The sequence below is a fragment of the Sinocyclocheilus rhinocerous genome, unplaced genomic scaffold, assembly GCF_001515625.1.
Source record: "Sinocyclocheilus rhinocerous isolate Xijiao unplaced genomic scaffold, SAMN03320098_v1.1 scaffold1160, whole genome shotgun sequence".
NCBI lineage: Eukaryota > Metazoa > Chordata > Actinopteri > Cypriniformes > Cyprinidae > Sinocyclocheilus > Sinocyclocheilus rhinocerous.
In genome coordinates this window covers 807,170-824,371 of record NW_015635060.1, presented here as the reverse complement: position 1 = coordinate 824,371, position 17,202 = coordinate 807,170, and the positions used below count along the sequence as shown (strand labels likewise).

At 36.6% G+C, this 17,202-nt stretch overlaps 1 protein-coding gene across 2 annotated transcripts in view; it reads left to right on the top strand.

Moving 5' to 3' along the window:
- The window catches only part of LOC107746573 (CD82 antigen-like), a 41,602-nt gene extending 32,560 nt beyond the window's left edge, over window positions 1-9,042 (top strand). For both annotated transcript variants that reach the window (XM_016560835.1, XM_016560834.1), the window contains exons 5-9: window positions 989-1,063; window positions 4,049-4,147; window positions 4,419-4,592; window positions 6,045-6,128; window positions 7,347-9,042. In XM_016560835.1, coding sequence (XP_016416321.1) covers window positions 989-1,063; window positions 4,049-4,147; window positions 4,419-4,592; window positions 6,045-6,128; window positions 7,347-7,424 — 510 coding nt within the window. In that variant the 3' untranslated portion in view covers window positions 7,425-9,042. The remainder of the gene's footprint in view (window positions 1-988; window positions 1,064-4,048; window positions 4,148-4,418; window positions 4,593-6,044; window positions 6,129-7,346) is intronic.
- The last annotated feature ends 8,160 nt before the right edge of the window (window positions 9,043-17,202 follow it).

Sequence of the window (17,202 nt, the reverse complement as noted above, 5' to 3'; positions counted from 1 at the left end):
TGTAGAATATAATTTATATTAATAGCCCAGAGAACAGAATGAGCTAGCTTTGATGTAGTCAGCAGTTGATGTATATATATATATAAATAAATATGCTAAATAAAATTAAATAATAGCCCAGAGCCCAAAACAAGCTGGCTTTGATGTAGTTAGCAGTAACACACACACACACACACATATATATATATATATATATATATGTGTGTGTGTGTGTGTGTTACTGCTAACTACATCAAAGCCAGCTTGTTTTGGGCTCTGGGCTATTATTTAATTTTATTTAGCATATTTATTTATATATATATATACATCAACTGCTGACTACATCAAAGCTAGCTCATTCTGTTCTCTGGGCTATTAATATAAATTATATTTTACATCTAACCATATTCAGTTGTAGCAAAACTTGCATAGCTTGAGGTTTGACACTTTATATTTTTTCAGCACAACTTCATTGAGCACTGAACCATTCACGGAAGTTGTCAGGCAGAGAGGTGCTGCTGCGCTGTAGTAATCACAGTCACAACAAGCCCCTGCCCAGAGCCTCTGCTGAGAGAGCTTCAGAAAACCCTTCCTCATTAGCATGATAAAGAGTTAGTTTGAAATGGCTCTCTGAGGTTAATGCTGCTGGATTTACTGAGCTGGAGTGACAGGGATAAGCCAGTGAGATTTAGGGGATGTCCGTGCAAGAACTGGGGGCCATATTAGTACCCGCTGGATCACTGGATAAGCTTAGCGGCCAGCAAGGGTCTTTGTTAAACTGTTTGACCCATTTAGAAAATAAAGTTAACTAGCTGTCACTCTTTTCATGTTCTTTATGTAATCAAGCATTGTTGAAAGTTTGTTAATATGTCTAATAAACGTGAACATGTTTGTCTGGACGTCTAATGACTATAAGATATCAATTAAAGGATATTAAAAGGATATTTTCACTTTTATTTGAGTTTCCAGTAATTGACAGTGAACTGACTGTTCTGTCCTCTGTTTGCAGTACTTCACCTGCCTCCTCCTCATCCTCATTGCCCAGGTGACGGCCGCTGTCATCATCTACTTCCAGAGAGACCTGGTAGGTGTATGGTTCAGTGCTGTTTTAGTATTTATTAATATTTCAGAAATTTTTATTATTATTTTTAAAGATTTTTTTTGCCTTTTATAATGACAGTTAGTTGACAGGAAGCAAAGTGGGAGGGGAGGGTAAGGTCCATGAGCCAGGACTCGAACTCGGGACGCCCAAAGTGCAACAGCGCTGTTTGTTGGTGTGTTGCTGAGGCTAGTATATATATATATATGAAATATTAATAAATACTAATATTTTTTTTTTTATATTTTTTTTTTTTATATTACGCTTTTGAAGGAGTAGTTCACCCAAAAATGACAATTCTGTCATCATTTACTCACCCTCAAGTTGTTCCAAACCTGTATAAATGTATTTCTTTGGTTGAACATAAAAGAAGACATTTTGAATAATGTTTGTCACCAAACAGTTTCTGGTCCCCATCGATTTTCATAGACTTTTTTTTCCCGGACTCTATGCAAATCGGTGGAGACCAGCAACTGAAGAAAGAACACCGGTTTGGAACAACTTGAGGTATTGTAAATGATGACAATTTAAATTTTGGGGGGGTGAACTATCACTTTAAATGGCCTCAGTATAGCTACTGTTTGTTAGCTGGTAGTGTAGCTAATAAATGTAACAAAGCTTAAAAAGAAGAAGCTGTTTAAAATTAGCTTCCCCAACACTAGTCTGATCAGAAAACTTCTGTTCTGATTTAGTTTATCATGAACCACCACTTTTAATATGTAAATATTTAGTACATTTCTCCTAAATGACCCAGAAGTATGAAGTGTTTTGATGGTAACATGTTTTTTTCTTATGTTTGCATATCACGGCTTTGTTTAAAAAGGATGTTTCGTGCAACGCATTACAAGCTTGCAACACTTTTTCTAGTCAGCTGTTGTGACTGTTCTGTAATCTCTTAACCCTTTGGTTTTAACCCACCATGTTAGGTAGTAACAGGAAATGTGTCAGAGCAAGTTAACAGGTGGCGACGGTGTAGAAACTGGGATTTTAAATTAAGTAGCAGAAGGAAGATTTGCACATTCACTGCTGTTATTCCACTTCCTAATTCATTTAAATGGAGGAAGTGGAACTCATTCACTTTCTGTTGCACAACAGTCACCTTATGGCACAAGATGGTGTGTGTGGTATGTGAGATGTTTCCGTGAGTAACAAAACAGGTGTTGTCTTTGATGTGGGCGATTCTACAGCCCTCGTTTTATCTCTTGTTGACAACAGCGCCCTCTTTAAGAACAAAACAAAAATGCACAAACATTTCACACCAAAGATGATTAAAAAAACAACAGGACTTGCACTTCATCTCATCAGCCTTTCTGTAGTATTAGGAAGGATGTATACATCCTCTAATGCAGGAGTTTAACTCAATTGTGCATAGTCAGCCTATCTTAAACCAGTTTTAGTTAAGTATCCCCAGCCATAAGCACATGCTTAATGCTCAGCATAACTTGCTGTGTTTAGTCTGTTTCTGTGTTTGCATTATTGTATTATTATATAGATATTTTACTTTTAATATAGCATGTCTAGTCTTCCTGTAGAGCAGGTAATTGGAGTCTGTGCTAGGGCATGCTCTGTTTTCTCTGTATGCTTCACCACAGGGCATTCTGACTGCTTTTCCCAGAACAGGGCGAGGTTCACAACAGTCTGTACATAAGCTGTGTATTGCTGATTTAGTTTATCTCTGCCGGAGCCCCCTCAGTGCAGTGTACTTCACCAGCCCTCCTACACATGCATGAAGTTCAAACAAGATGTTCTCAAGATAATGTTCACTTGAACAATGATTTGCTGTTACAAGGTTTTTGAAATGTAAAGAATGGTTTTTAAATAGTTTGTGCTGGTTTTGTCAGTTAAATGACAATCAGAAGGAGTTTAAATACTTTTATGCATGGATACATTAAAATGATCAAAAGTGACAGTAAAAACATTTATTAAAAATGTATAATAAATGCTTTCCATCTCAACTTTCTATTTATCAAAACATCTTGAAAAATTATCCTGGTTTATTATTAAGAAGCAAAATTGTTTTCAACATTGATAATAATAGGCCATGTTTCTTGAGCAGCAAATCAGCATATTAGAATTATTTTTGTAAGATCATGTGACACTGAAGACTAGAGTAATGGCTGCTGAATATTCAACTTGGCATCACAGTGATAAATTACGTATTAAAATAAATATTTATTTAATATTTAAATATTAAAAACATTTAGATATGAAAATAGAAAACAATGATTTTAAATTGAAATGATATTTCACAGTATTACATTTTTTCTGTATTTTTGCTACACCCTTGGTGATTCCAAAATATTAAAAAGTCAGTTAACACTTTACAATAAAGTTTAATTTAACATTCGATAATGCCTTAGCTAACATGAACGAACAATGAGCAGCAATTATTAATCTTTGTTAACGTTAGTAAAAATGTTAATGTTTGTTCATGTTAGTTCACAGTGCATTAACTAATGTTAAGAAATAAACTCTGGATCTTAATAATGTACTAGTAAATGTTGAAACTAACATGAACTAAAATGAACAAATGCTGTAAATTAACCAATGCTGTAGAAGTATTTTTCATTGTTGACTAATATAATAAACTACTGAAACCTGAAACCTTATTGTAAAGTGTTACCAAAAAGTCTTACAGAACACAATCTTTTCAATGGTAGTGTTTTCAATACTTTTATGTATTTATTTATTTATTGCTCCTATGATTCTTAAAAACAAATATAGAGTCATAGCTAATAAAATATTTTTGCTTCAATTAACATAAATGCAACAAATTATGCAAAAATATTTGAATATATATAAATATATAAATGGTAGTGTATGAATATTTCATTTGTTTCAAGCATTAAAGAATGTTGATTGTTGTTGAAATATCAGATAACAGTGAGTGTTATAACAGGGAGTGTTTTTCAGTTAAGAAAGTGTAAATCACAGATACATCCTAACATGTCTCCATGTGCTTATTTTTAGCTGAAACATGAGATGTCCACTATTGTGAACACAGTTCTGGTGAACTACACCGGTCATAACAAGACATCTGAGCATGCCTGGGACTACCTCCAGAGAACGGTGAGCTTTTCCTTCAGCTATTGTCTGCCATTTCCTCCCTCACTGACTTTTTCCATCATTCCCGCAGTCTCTTACAGTGAACTTACAGTAATATCTGTTGCACATCTTAGAAATTACTTTTCTCATGGCTTTTTTCCCTTGTTTAACAAGCAGCTTTTTTCAGGTTATTTTCATTTAGGTTTTCTGCAACAATGTGTCTAGATTTTTATGTTGTTGTTGTTTATGCTGTAATATAAAAATCTTTCCTGCTTTTTTTTTTCCTCTCTCACAGATGAAGTGCTGTGGTTGGACTGGACCGTCTAACTGGACGGAGAATCTGGTGATGAAGAACAATTCTCAGATTCTATATCCATGTTCCTGCAGAAATAAATCCATCAGTGGCACAGATATAAAAGAAACAGGCCTGTGTCAAGCTTTGTCCCCTGATTGGCCTGTCTTCACTACGGTACACACATACAGCATATTCCTATATTAAAAGGTTAGTTCACCCAGAAATGAAAATTCTCTCATTAATTACTCACCCTCATGTCGTTTCAAACCCGTAAGACCTTCGTTCATCTTTGGAACACAAATTAAGATGTTTTTGATGGAATCTGAGAGTTGTCTGACCCTGCATAGACAGCAACGCAACGGACGTAAACAGCGTATGCTGTTCTGTGTCAGCTGCGTCACACGGATACGCTGTTTCCGTTCAGATCAAATCACAACAACGTAGCAAACAGATCCGGCGTGACGCAGCTGACACAGAACACAGCTGTTTATGCAGGATCAGACAAGCTCTCAGATTCCATCAAAAATATCTTAATTTGTGTTCCGAAGATGAACTAAGGTCTTACGGGATTGAAACGACATGAGGGTGAGTAATTAATGACAGAATTTTCATTTTTGGGTGAACTAACCCTTTAAGGGACAGTTCACCCAAATAAGAAAATTCTGTCATAATTTACTCACCCTCATGTCATTCAGAACCTGTATGGATGTTGCTATCCAAATAATTTTGGTGACCATTGATTTCCGTTCCATGGACAAAAAAAATAGACATTTCTCAAATTATATTTTATGTTCCATAGAAAAAAAAAATGTTGGCGAACAAACCCTTTCCTAATTCCAAGTAGCGTTCACCATTCACACTAATGCTTCTCATTGCTAATTCTGTCTCTAACCTGGCGTTTGTGTTACATCTCTCCAGCTGTGCCGCATTCTCTCTCTCCTTCCATTTGCTTTTAGTGCAACATATGGATTTCCTTTGTGGACTGGATATCAGCTTTTCTCAGCCTGCTAACCATTCACTCCATGCCAATATTTCAGAGTCCCCATTCAAGCATTTGGCACTTTCATTAATAATGAATTGATTCATGAGTATGGCACAGGTGGTGCTTTTGCTCATTAGGTCTCAAATGCCAGGCAAAACTCTAAACATGCCATTTTTCATACCTTTATATTTGCATATTTGCCTATAAACTGGACCATAGACCAGGCCACTTACATTTAAAGGGCGATGCTGAATACTTTCCCATAATGCCATCACTTACATTTACATTTTACATTTAGTCATTTAGCAGACACTTTTATCCAAAGCGACTTACAAATGAGGTTAAAATTAACACTTTAATTCATTTGAAAACTGTATCATATCTGTAGGATATACCCAGTCCCATTGTTTGAATAAGCGAACAAAGAATTTACTGTAAATCAAAATGTTTCTTGTAAACTGGACCACTGACTGTTCTAGACTTTCACTTTCTTTCCCCTAGTTAGAGTTTGGCTTGTTCTGTTTGTCTCTTCTGATGTTATCTTTGGACAGCTCTGTCTGTTCAGGATCATTTCCAATCCCTGCATATCTTTTTTTTTTTCACTTTTTTTTTTCTCCCCATTTCTCTCCATTCTCTGTGTCCAGGGTTGTATATCTAGTGTGGAGGACTGGCTCCTAAGGAACTGTGGAGTTATTCTGGGAGTCTGTGTTGGAATAGCAGTGATCGAGGTAAATCTAAAAGCGTGCCATGTAAAATGCATTTAAGTTGAGAAAACGTACAAATTTAAGGCAACCAGCTTCAGCAGATTTTTGAGTTTTCTCAACATTGTTGTTTTCAGTTTATACAACAAAAAGTTGAGAAAACCCAAAAATCTCCTACAAAAACGAGTTGAGAAAACTCAAAAAATCTGCTAAAGCTGGTCGCCTTAAACTTAAGTTCTAAGGGGGGTGGGGGATTACCAATCTGTTTTACTTATATTCAGCTATATTAATTTTGAGTAAAATTTAATTTAAATAATAAAAAAAGCTTTTTTTTTTTTAATCCACATTTGTTTTGGAAATATACACTACCATTTAAAAATGTGGGCTTGATTTATGTCTTTGAAATAAGTCTCTTATGCTCACCAAAGCCTTTATATGATCATAATTACAATAAACACAGTAATATTGTGAAATATTATTACAGTTTGGAATAACTGTTTTCTATTTTAATATATTTTAACATGTTTTTTTATTCCTGTGATGGCAAAGCTGAATTTTACTGCAGTCTTCAGTGTCACATGATCCTTCAGAAAGCATTTTAATATGATGATTCAGTGTTCAAGAAACATTTCTTCTTATTCTCAATATTGAAAACAGTTGCACTGCTTAATATTTTTGTGGAAACCATGATATATTTTTTCAGGATTCTTTGATGGATAGAAAGTTCAAACGAGCAGCATTTATTTGAAATATAAATCTTTTGTAACATTATAAATTTCTTCAGTCACTTTTGATTCAGTCCTTACTGAAAAAAATATTATTTAAAAAAAATAACTGACCGCAAATGAATATACTTGTGTGTTTCTAGATGCATGCCCTATGGCTTTTGCATTAGTGAAAATTCTAAACCAAATATTGTGGCATAATATTTTGTATTTATATTCAATTAAAAGGGAAAAAAGTTATTTAATTAACTAATTTAAATGCTCAAACAAATATTTGTATTGAATTTCCTGGAAATGTAGCTTTATCAATAACCAACATTTGACTAAAAATACAGGTTTGTTTGTAGTAAGTGTTATCAGCTTTATATAAAACAATAAAAGACTATACTGAGTCTGCCCTGATTTAGCTTGGTAGCTGGTAAACGTGCATTTCTCTGCGTGTGTGTGTGTGTGTGTTTTGTGTGCATGAGAGAGAAGTGGGGAACCAGATTATGATCACCGTCTTCTCTGCTTGCTTCAGCTTTTAGGGATGATCCTGTCCATGTGCCTCTGCAAAAGTGTCCAACAGGAGGATTACACCAAAGTACCCAAATACTGAGAGCAAACCCCCCTTCAGTGACTCAGTCACACATCAGAAAACACCAGTGTTACCGCCTCTCCACACCAGCAACAACAACTGGAACAAAGCAGACCAGACGACATCCGATCACACACACACACACACACACACACACACACACAAACACACAAACAACGTTCTTCACTTTATTATCCCCTTGTTTAAGATCAACGTTTTCCGTTGAGAATTCTTTTATCTTTTTCTTGTTAGTGCTCTGCAGGGTCTGAATAGCTTTATGGTTGGTTTCTCACATACATATACTGTACGCTGACTGTTTGTTATGGTTTTCATTGTTAGTCGAATCTGAGAGCACTTTAGTGAATAGAGAGTTCGAAATGGCAAAGAGCTATTAGCTACTTTTAAAATATTTTTATAATCTAGAGGGGAAAATCGACACTTTTTTTTTACCTATTATAATTTTTTATTTGTATGAGAATTGTGTACTTTCAATTCAGTTATGTGTATATAAATAAGATTGACACTTCAATGAGGTTTATTCTTACTGAATAACTACATCCTAGTTATGGCAGCACTTGATGGCTTTTCTGCATGTAAGTGAAGTGTTATTAGCCGGGGCTGGGTCACTCAGGGCGGAGGCAGGTGCGGTGTGGGGAAAGATGGCTGCGGTTGAGGAATGCTGGGGCAAATAACAAGTCTGAAGGCTAGAATTGCGTATTATAGTGTTTCTTGTGGTTTACATGCGAGTCGGCCTGCATCGCTCTGTGGATCAGGGTGTGTATGTGGATTTAGGTTGGGCACGTATCCCACAGATCCTTGCTGTAAAACAGCTGTTGAAGTATGTCTATAACAGGCATTAGATACAGATCCTGCTGACTAGCTTCAGCTGTAGCCTGTAGCACCACAGCAAAATCCACAGACGTAACATCTGTCTTCCTGTTACTGACCCATTTCAGCTCAACCAAAACAGGTGTGCGTGAAGTTGTGCGAGACTTTTTAATCTTTGCGTTTCTTCTTTTTAATATTTTTGTGTCTATGGTTTTATTTCGAGGGAAGCTGATCTAAACAATGTCAGCTTTTTGAGTTTAGTAAGCCTGGTGTTGTTTATATCAGTAGTTGTTCTCTGGGCCGTGTTAGTGTTAGTTCAGAAAAGAAGCAATCGAAGCTTCTTCTTGAGAAGATAAAAGAATGACCAAGAATGATATCTGTAAGGCCATTTCCAAACACTTTGTTGCTTTTCGACAAGAAATCTTTCTAGCTCTGTCCTTTAAAACAAACTGCCATTTGTGTTGTAATGTGATAGGCCTAGAAGAGACAGAGAAATTAGTCATTTCTCTTTATGATTTTTCACATTTCAAGATTATGAATACTTTTGAAGTCTTTTTTTTTATTTATTTTGTCAAGAAGCTGTCTCCTGGAACTCTAGTTTAGATACTGAAAGCATTTCTTTTTTTTTTCCAGAAATTGACCAATATTTGGATAACTGTGTATTTCTGAGGTAAAGTGAAGATGAAGGGCTTTTTACTACATTCTAAGATGATCTGTTTAACTGGGAAGTCATGTTTATGTAGTAAGTTTTTCCAGCGACATGTCTATGCAGTAGTTATAAGTTGGATTAAAAGAAAACTTGGACAGAGTATGTGCGATTTCCATTGTGGATTTTTTCAGGATTATTTTTGGTATCAATGTAAAAGTCTTTTTACAGTACAGTACAGTCACTTTTGATCGATTTAATGCATCATTGATAAATAATAAGTATTATCTTCTTACAGTATTAAAGTCCTGCTGACTCCAAACGTTTATATGCCATAGGACGTTTATACAACAACTTCATTAGCCTAATTCTTGCTGTTGAGACTGCATTGGAAGTTGTAACCAGAGGAGAGCGCTATTGGTTAACATGAGATCTCGTAAATCTAACAGGCTTCTAACAGCTGAAACTCAGGTTAGAGAATAACATTTAGAAAGCACTAGTACAGTACATGTTAATATTCAACTTGTATCATAAAGTTCATGCTGTTTCATGTCGAAAAGGACAGCATGAAGTTTTATATTTCATCATTCTTTTATCTCAAAAGATATTTTAATAATTACAGACAATATACGGAATCTTTAATTCCTCTTATGTATTTATAATTAAAGGGTTATGCATTATGAATGTTATTTGTGGCTAATGATATATTCTCATATCCCCACAAGAGGTCTATCGTTATTCTCATTGAGGTCCAGTTGTTTGATCTAATAGCAGGAAAAGAATGGTCTGAAAGACGATGAAAATCTTGAAAATGCCTCGAATGAACCTCTGCGGTCGCATAGGGAGAAATGAAGAAACCGCTTTGCTGTCTGTCATGGAGACAACAAGTGAATTCGGAACCACTGCCAGGAAATCTGGCTCTGTAGTTACATTGACAGTATCTGAACACGAGCTGGTGGTTTGCTTTTGCATATGATCTAAATCCATGACCCAAATTCAGTTATTCAGTTCCATACCCAATAAATAATTTTTTTCTTCCTCAGCTATGTGCAAATCTGCATTGCTTTTCAAATGAGTGTGATTTGTACTCACAGGTTGTTTAATATAGGGCCTACATTCTAGAGCAATTGTTGAATATGTTTTAATCTAATATGGTGTCATTTTCAGCTATTAGTTATGGAACCCCCATATGTGTGATGAATAGAGGTTGGAAAGTAACTGCTTTGACTCATCAGCAGCAGAATGTGGAAGTTGGCTCATAAAGTGTATGCTGCATCCTCTTCTTGTGCTTTCCTGGAAATGGTTTTACTCATCCACAGCACAGTCACCTCCACCTGAGGGCCTCTTCCTCATCCTGCTGGAACGCCCCTGCTGGACTTCCTGTTTTCCCGTTGTTGGCTCCCTGGCATACTTGATTCATATTGTATGTAGAGCTCTAGTCAATGACACAGTGATATCAGGCCAAAGCTGAGCCTTGACTGTAAGTGAACTTTAACGCTTGCAAGACAATGACATCTTGGGATCATATGGGCACTTTGTAACAAACACAGAGTTAATCATTTCCTTTTTGGAACATATTTGGCACATGTTTGGGCAAAATTCACAATTTAAGAATTGACTACCTTCCATTTAGACTTCTATAGTCATGAAACATGAGCGAATTTGGCTTACTATAAGCTAAACTTGTAACGGTATCACAATATACACAATATTCTCAAACTTTACATCAGCAAAAATATTGATAGAGATTGTTATCACTAATATTTGATGTAGCCTATCACCCAGCCTATTAAACCATGTTTGGGTTTGGCAAGATTTTGTATTTATTTATTTTTAAAATAATTATTCTGTTCAACAAGCACAGCACAACTGTTTTCAACATTGATAATAATGGGAAGTATTACATTAAATCAGCATATTACTATTATTTCTGAAGGATCATGTTACACTGAAGACTGGAGAAATGGCAAACGAATCGATTTCAATTTCGCAATGCTCCATGGGATTATAGGTCTTGCCATCGAGCCATTAAGTAGCCTACACAGTCCGTGTTTTTTTTTGTTTTTTTTTTACAGTCGAGTTAAAATGCTTCTGTTCAGTTATGTAACCACGTTCAAGATCAGTTAGTTTCTGAAACTAAATAAAATCCATAAATCTGTACCTGAGTGTCTCAGTGTACTTTTTTAAATGAACCCATGCAACTAAATCACCAATAACAACATTATGAATAATTCTACCAAATCTTTTCCAAATATATTCACAGTAAGGACAGCATACTGTAAATAGGGATACACGAGGCTTAAACTCACGAAAAACATATTAATGTTGTCTCTTTATCATTAACCAGAATAAAGTGTAACTCTAAAGCGTAGTCACCCTTACGAAAAATAAGTTTATTCAAGTGTGCTATTAGTATACTTCTTTTAAACTAAAAATAGGAAAGTATACTTTTAGTCTACTTTTTATGTACTTCTCAGAAATATACTTAAAATGACATTTAAGTATACTTGACTTATACTTTAGCTATAGATACTTACTAAAATAAACTTGAAGTATACTACTTTTTGGTAAGGGCAGCGTTAAGCAATGCACAATCAATGCACGTTTTGCATGAATATTTACCAGAAATTGGTACAAATATAGTGAAACTGCTGTCTCCTGCTTGAAACCGTCCAAACTGATTACTGATTAGGTGTGTTGTGTTCGACTGCGCAGACGATCGGTGTATGACATCAAGATACCGCGAGAGCGATTACAAAGCAGACCGCTCCCAATCGCTCTCGCGATTCTTTGATGTCATACACCGATCAATCCGCGCAGCGAACACACCAATAGAGAATGGGAATGTGTCGTCACAGCGGCAATGCATTCTGGGAGTTTAGGTCACGGGAGCTACAGCGGAGACTGGATAATAGTGAATGTAGACGTTTGATATTATTTAATGTTTATATTATTTTACTTAAGATCGCCTTGGAGTGGTTAAGGCTCACTTTACATCATTTGCCATAGCCCTTTGCACGGCCGGTGTGAAAAACGTGCTTTTTTCAGCGTTAGAAAGTTGTAAAAGCAGAGGTATTTCCTGCAGACATTGATAAGGGCTATGGCATAGCCCTTATCAATGTCTGCATTAAATACCTCTGCTTTTGATTAACTATGTTGATACAGTAAGCGACTAAGCATTAATCATTCCAACGCGATCTTAAGTTGAATCATACAAACATAAAATAATATAAAATGTCTAACTTACATTCACTACGGAACTCGGATAAAAGTTAAACTGAAACTCGGTATGGTAAACAACTCAAATAAGATGTGTCTTAATAATTGATCTCTGTAGATTTATATATACAGTGGTTTGCATTAAACATAAGCCCTCACACCACAAATAAAAGAAAATCATATATGAATACGTTTTCTTGCGGCAGCTTGTTGATACCCAGCCACTTGTTTGCACGGATTAGTTTCATTCATTCATTCACGGTCTGCTTTTTCTGTGGTGATTTGCGTGTGTTTACACTGTGTGCTCCTGAGCGTGGCGTGAAGTAGATTCCCATTCTCTATTGTTTATGAAAAAGGTGAGCTGATGAAGTTTATTCACTTTATATGCATTATTGGCTGCTTTAATAATATAATTGCGTTTACGTTACGTCATTGCGTGATTATGTTAAAAAACTAGGAACCAGTTTGCGGAAAAAAATCACGTGGATTTCACGTTGTCTGAGGGATTACAGGTAGTAAAGTAAATAATGTTTATTTTCTTTACAGACCTATCGTTTCACTTCATAAGACCTCAATGGGTAGGCTATTAATTTTGTTCTAAAAAACGGGCAGCCGTCGCCTTGCATTTTCAAGGACCACGGTTTCAGCTAAAAAAAAATGTTCTACTGAATATTGAATAATATTACCGGCAACAACTTACATCTGCAAAGACAATGAAATAAATACAAACACATGTGAAGTGCTGGTAAGAATATGCAGTGAATTATCGTTGTGAATAGGCTACGCCATAGCAACATTCTCTACGTAATTCGACCAGTATAAAACAGTTTAAAACTCTTTTTATTGATTGGTGTTGAAAACAATCAAGCAATTGGATGTTATTAAATATTTTAATTGACTGATTATAAATGGAAACTAAACTTTACAGATTTTATAATCCTCAATTTCACAGCAAAATTAAACAACTTGTTGGTGACAACAAGTGCTGGTGAACTAGGCTAGGGCAAACAGTTGACAGCTATGATATACTATATGCCTATCAAACTTTACCCGTATACATGTACTCTCACATAAATCAAAAGGTGATATACTAATAGCAAAATACTGGTTGTTCATCTATATTGTCACCAAGTGTAAATAATCCTATCCCTAAACTGCTAAATGTCGATTATATTGCATTAAGGTACTATCACCATTAAAAATATGAATTTCTGTTCAACAATGTATATCGTGATAGGTACTCCACAAATAAAACTGAATTGACTTCAGATAGACAGCAGTAGTTTTAATGATTAACACTCACGTTCTGATTATTGAAGCACAAATATGCACATAACAGAGCTTGTTTTATTACACTCCTGTTTATTAAGTTCAGATTATTGTGATATTTTTCACCTGTTATAATAGTTGTTTTGTTCTATTAAATTAATTTCTAATGACTAGTATTTATTTATGTGATCTTTTGCATATGTTTAGAACCGATTTCATAAGCGATAATAATATAATATAATATAATATAATATAACGCCAGGAACATCAGGCCAATCTTTCTTTTTTTTTTTTACAATTTTATTTTCAAAGATTATCATACAGGTTAAGACAACAGTTCAATTTTTCATTATACATCAGGCCAATCTGCTGCTGTCCAGAATCAGGTGGTTTGTCTTCATCTGGCATCTCAGCTGAGATTGTCCACTATGGGTGATCCTATCAGTAGCTGTGAAGTACCAGCTCTCAGCATCACTGATGCACACAAGCCCTCACAGCTCAAGCTGCAAACCGTGTGAGGGACCCTAACCTACCCTAACCCAGCTGTTTAAAACCAACCGCATATCAACCAACCACTCTAAACATCCTAACAACCATGAAGCAATGCATGATAGACCACTCAGAAAAGTCCAACAACTGCTCAGAAACACGCTAACAATTGTTTAGAAAACCTTAACAATGCACAGGAAAACCACCCAAAACATCCTGACAACCATGTAGCAACGCAATAAAATCTGCTTTAAACAACCTAGGAACCGCATACTGTATCAACTCACTGATAATCAGCAGAAACATCCTAACAACCACACAACACTGGGCTAAAAATGTAATCTAAAAAAACTAAAACTTACTCTAAATATTAAAACTTATTCTACAAACTATAAACTTACTCTATAACTATGTACAATATATACAGTATTTCCATATGTAGGTCCCACTGTGCAGTGCTCCAGGTGACACTGTGGTGACTCAGGCCCTGTTTATACTAGTGCGTTTTCGTTTTAAAATGAAAATGATCCTCTTCTACACTGGCGTTTTCACTGCGTTTCAGAAACGATCTCCATCTACAATACACAACCAAAAGCACATGTCACATGACCATTCATGCAGGTACAACCATAGATATGTATAGGTAGATTCCCTATTATTAAGATGGCGGAAGCGTCTGCGTGCTTGGAGCGGTCGAATGGGGTTCTACCTAATAATTCGCAGAGAGAATGCGGGCAGCCACGCCATCGTTTTCAAAAGTCTCCGTTTTGCTCCGTTTACACTGAAACGCAACCCCGGAGTGTTCAAAAACACCAGAGTAGTGTAAACTACAGGCGTAACCGTAGCAAAAGAAAACACATTAGTGTAAACAGGGCATCAGTGTCTGGGCTTCTTTCTTCTGTGTTCCTCAGGCATGGGCTCTTCACTGATGTCCACATGGAATCGTGGAGCGAAGCTTCTGCTGGTTGTAGAGAAGCTCTCAGTGATCAGGACATATCCATCAGGCTGCTCTTTTTCCAGGAGTGAAGGGCATTGAGAGTCTCCCAAAGGTTCTGCTTGATCTTCAGTCCCAGCTCAAGGTTGTTGGGACATTGCTGACCACTGCGTGTCTTTCTCATGGGCTCTTCCACAGATCAGTAGATGTCCTGGTAGCTCTGCACGCTGCAGCAGGGATGGAGACTTACTTTTTGGATTCAAATTAGAACATTCTCCCTTTTTATAACTGACTTTAAAAGATTATGATCATCCTTAAAGAAAAAAAAAAGTGACTAACTTTTTAAGACTAGTCTAAGCGGTTTATGGAACCAGCCCCTGGTTTTTCTCAGACAATGCTGCTCCATGCTAATGAATCAAGAATAACTTCACAAATTGGACAAATTGCGGAGACTTACCAAATTGATCAGGCTTCAGGGACAGTTGTGCTGATTTCAATCACTTAAAGGCACAATATGTAATTTTCGCCGCTAGAGGGCACGTATTCAAAATAAACAAATAGACAAAGGCGTAGTTTTGATGATGCCGTGACTCAGTCGAGCGCTTCCGCTGCTTCCGGTCGTGCGTATGTGGGGTAAAGCAGCAGAGCTTTTATTATGCCACAGTCGACCCCTTCCGCTGCTTCCGGTCGTGCGTATGTGGGGTAAAGCAGCGGAGCTTTTATTATGCCACAGTCGACCCCTTCCGCTGCTTCCGGTCGTGCGTATGTGGGGTAAAGCAGCGGAGCTTTTATTATGCCACAGTCGACCCCTTCCGCTGCTTCCGGTCGTGCGTATGTGGGGTAAAGCAGCGGAGCTTTTATTATGCCACAGTCGACCGCTTCTGCTCCTTCCGGTCGTGCGTATGTGGAAAAAAAAGCAGCGCTGTTTTATCATACTAGATACATTTTAAAAAGTTCTGTTATAATGCTACTCTGTGCGGTTGTTACCGGTCTATTAAAATGCACAACATATTAAAGCGTCTTTGGTGTTTCCATGTTTTCTACAAAACAAAACCAAAACCGGAAATCGAGGGGTTATTGGCAGGCGACACAATGACACTATGGCCACGCTCCTTGTCACTAGTTAAAATTGCTTATTTCTCTGGATTTAAACATTCTTCGAAACATTTGGGATAATGTAAGTACACAAGTCAGCAAAATATATAACACTGTTCTATTGGTTTTTGGATATTTTTATAAAAAAAATCTTACATATTGTGCCTTTAAGCCGCTATACTGGTATAAAATTTTGAGGCTCATTTAAATGTAAACAACAACTGATATCAGCAGTAAGCAAAGCAAAGTCATTTCACTCAAAGTCGTTTGAACTCAATCTTTGAAACGTGTCTCGGGCATGCAAGTGCAGCTCCTGGGGAAACATCAAATTCTTCAAAACTGTCACTGGAATTAATAAACAACAGGCAGGACCAATCAAATTTTTATATTATTTTTTATTCTCTTTAAACACATCGTTCTGTTACATGTTCTTTCAACATTTCAGCCGAATATTAATCAACCCTCTACGCACACCTTGGCAATATAATCGCCAATGGCTAGTAATTTTTTTAGTTTAGTCGCAATATACAGTACAACGCACTTGGATTGATGAGCTGCTCGGTTCATGAATATTAATCACGTTGTCAGTGTTCCCTCGAACTGATTTGCTGAAATTAAAACAGGGACGGTAATAGCAGAGCCGTTGAGAAACTCTGGGTAATAGATGAGCGCCAGCCAATGAGATTACCGTTTGCGCATTGGTTCTGCCCACTACTGGAGAAATTGGCATATCTGCTTGTTCTTAAAGGTCCCATGGCATGAAAATTTCACTTTATGATCAGCAGTAAGCAAAGCAAAGTCATTTCACTCAAAGTCGTTTGAACTCAATCTTTGAAACGTGTCTCGGGCATGCAAGTGCAGCTCCTGGGGAAACATCAAATTCTTCAAAACTGTTCGCCAAGCTTACGATTAAATTTCATATTTGAAATCACCAATGAAATCTGACAACAATTGTCTCATAATTGTTTATTTTTCCTTTTGCTCAAATAGCGTTAAAAAGCTTATTTTTCAGGCTAGACCAGCCAGTGCGCAAGCGTGAGTCTCAGAACGCTGGCTGTTTCTATAGCAACCGGGACTCCTATAACACCATGGGTGCGTCCCAATTAGCTCCCTAGCTCCCGAGCTCCCGAGCTCGTGAATCAGTAGATCGTGTACAAGAATTCGGTCACTGGTAAGTTCCCTGACTCACTGCACGTTAGGACAGTGATCACTCGAATTCCAGTGACATGATTACGTACAACGTCAAAGGACAACATAGTAGAATGTCATCACTGGAATTAATAAACAACAGGCAGGACCAATCAAATTTTTATATTATT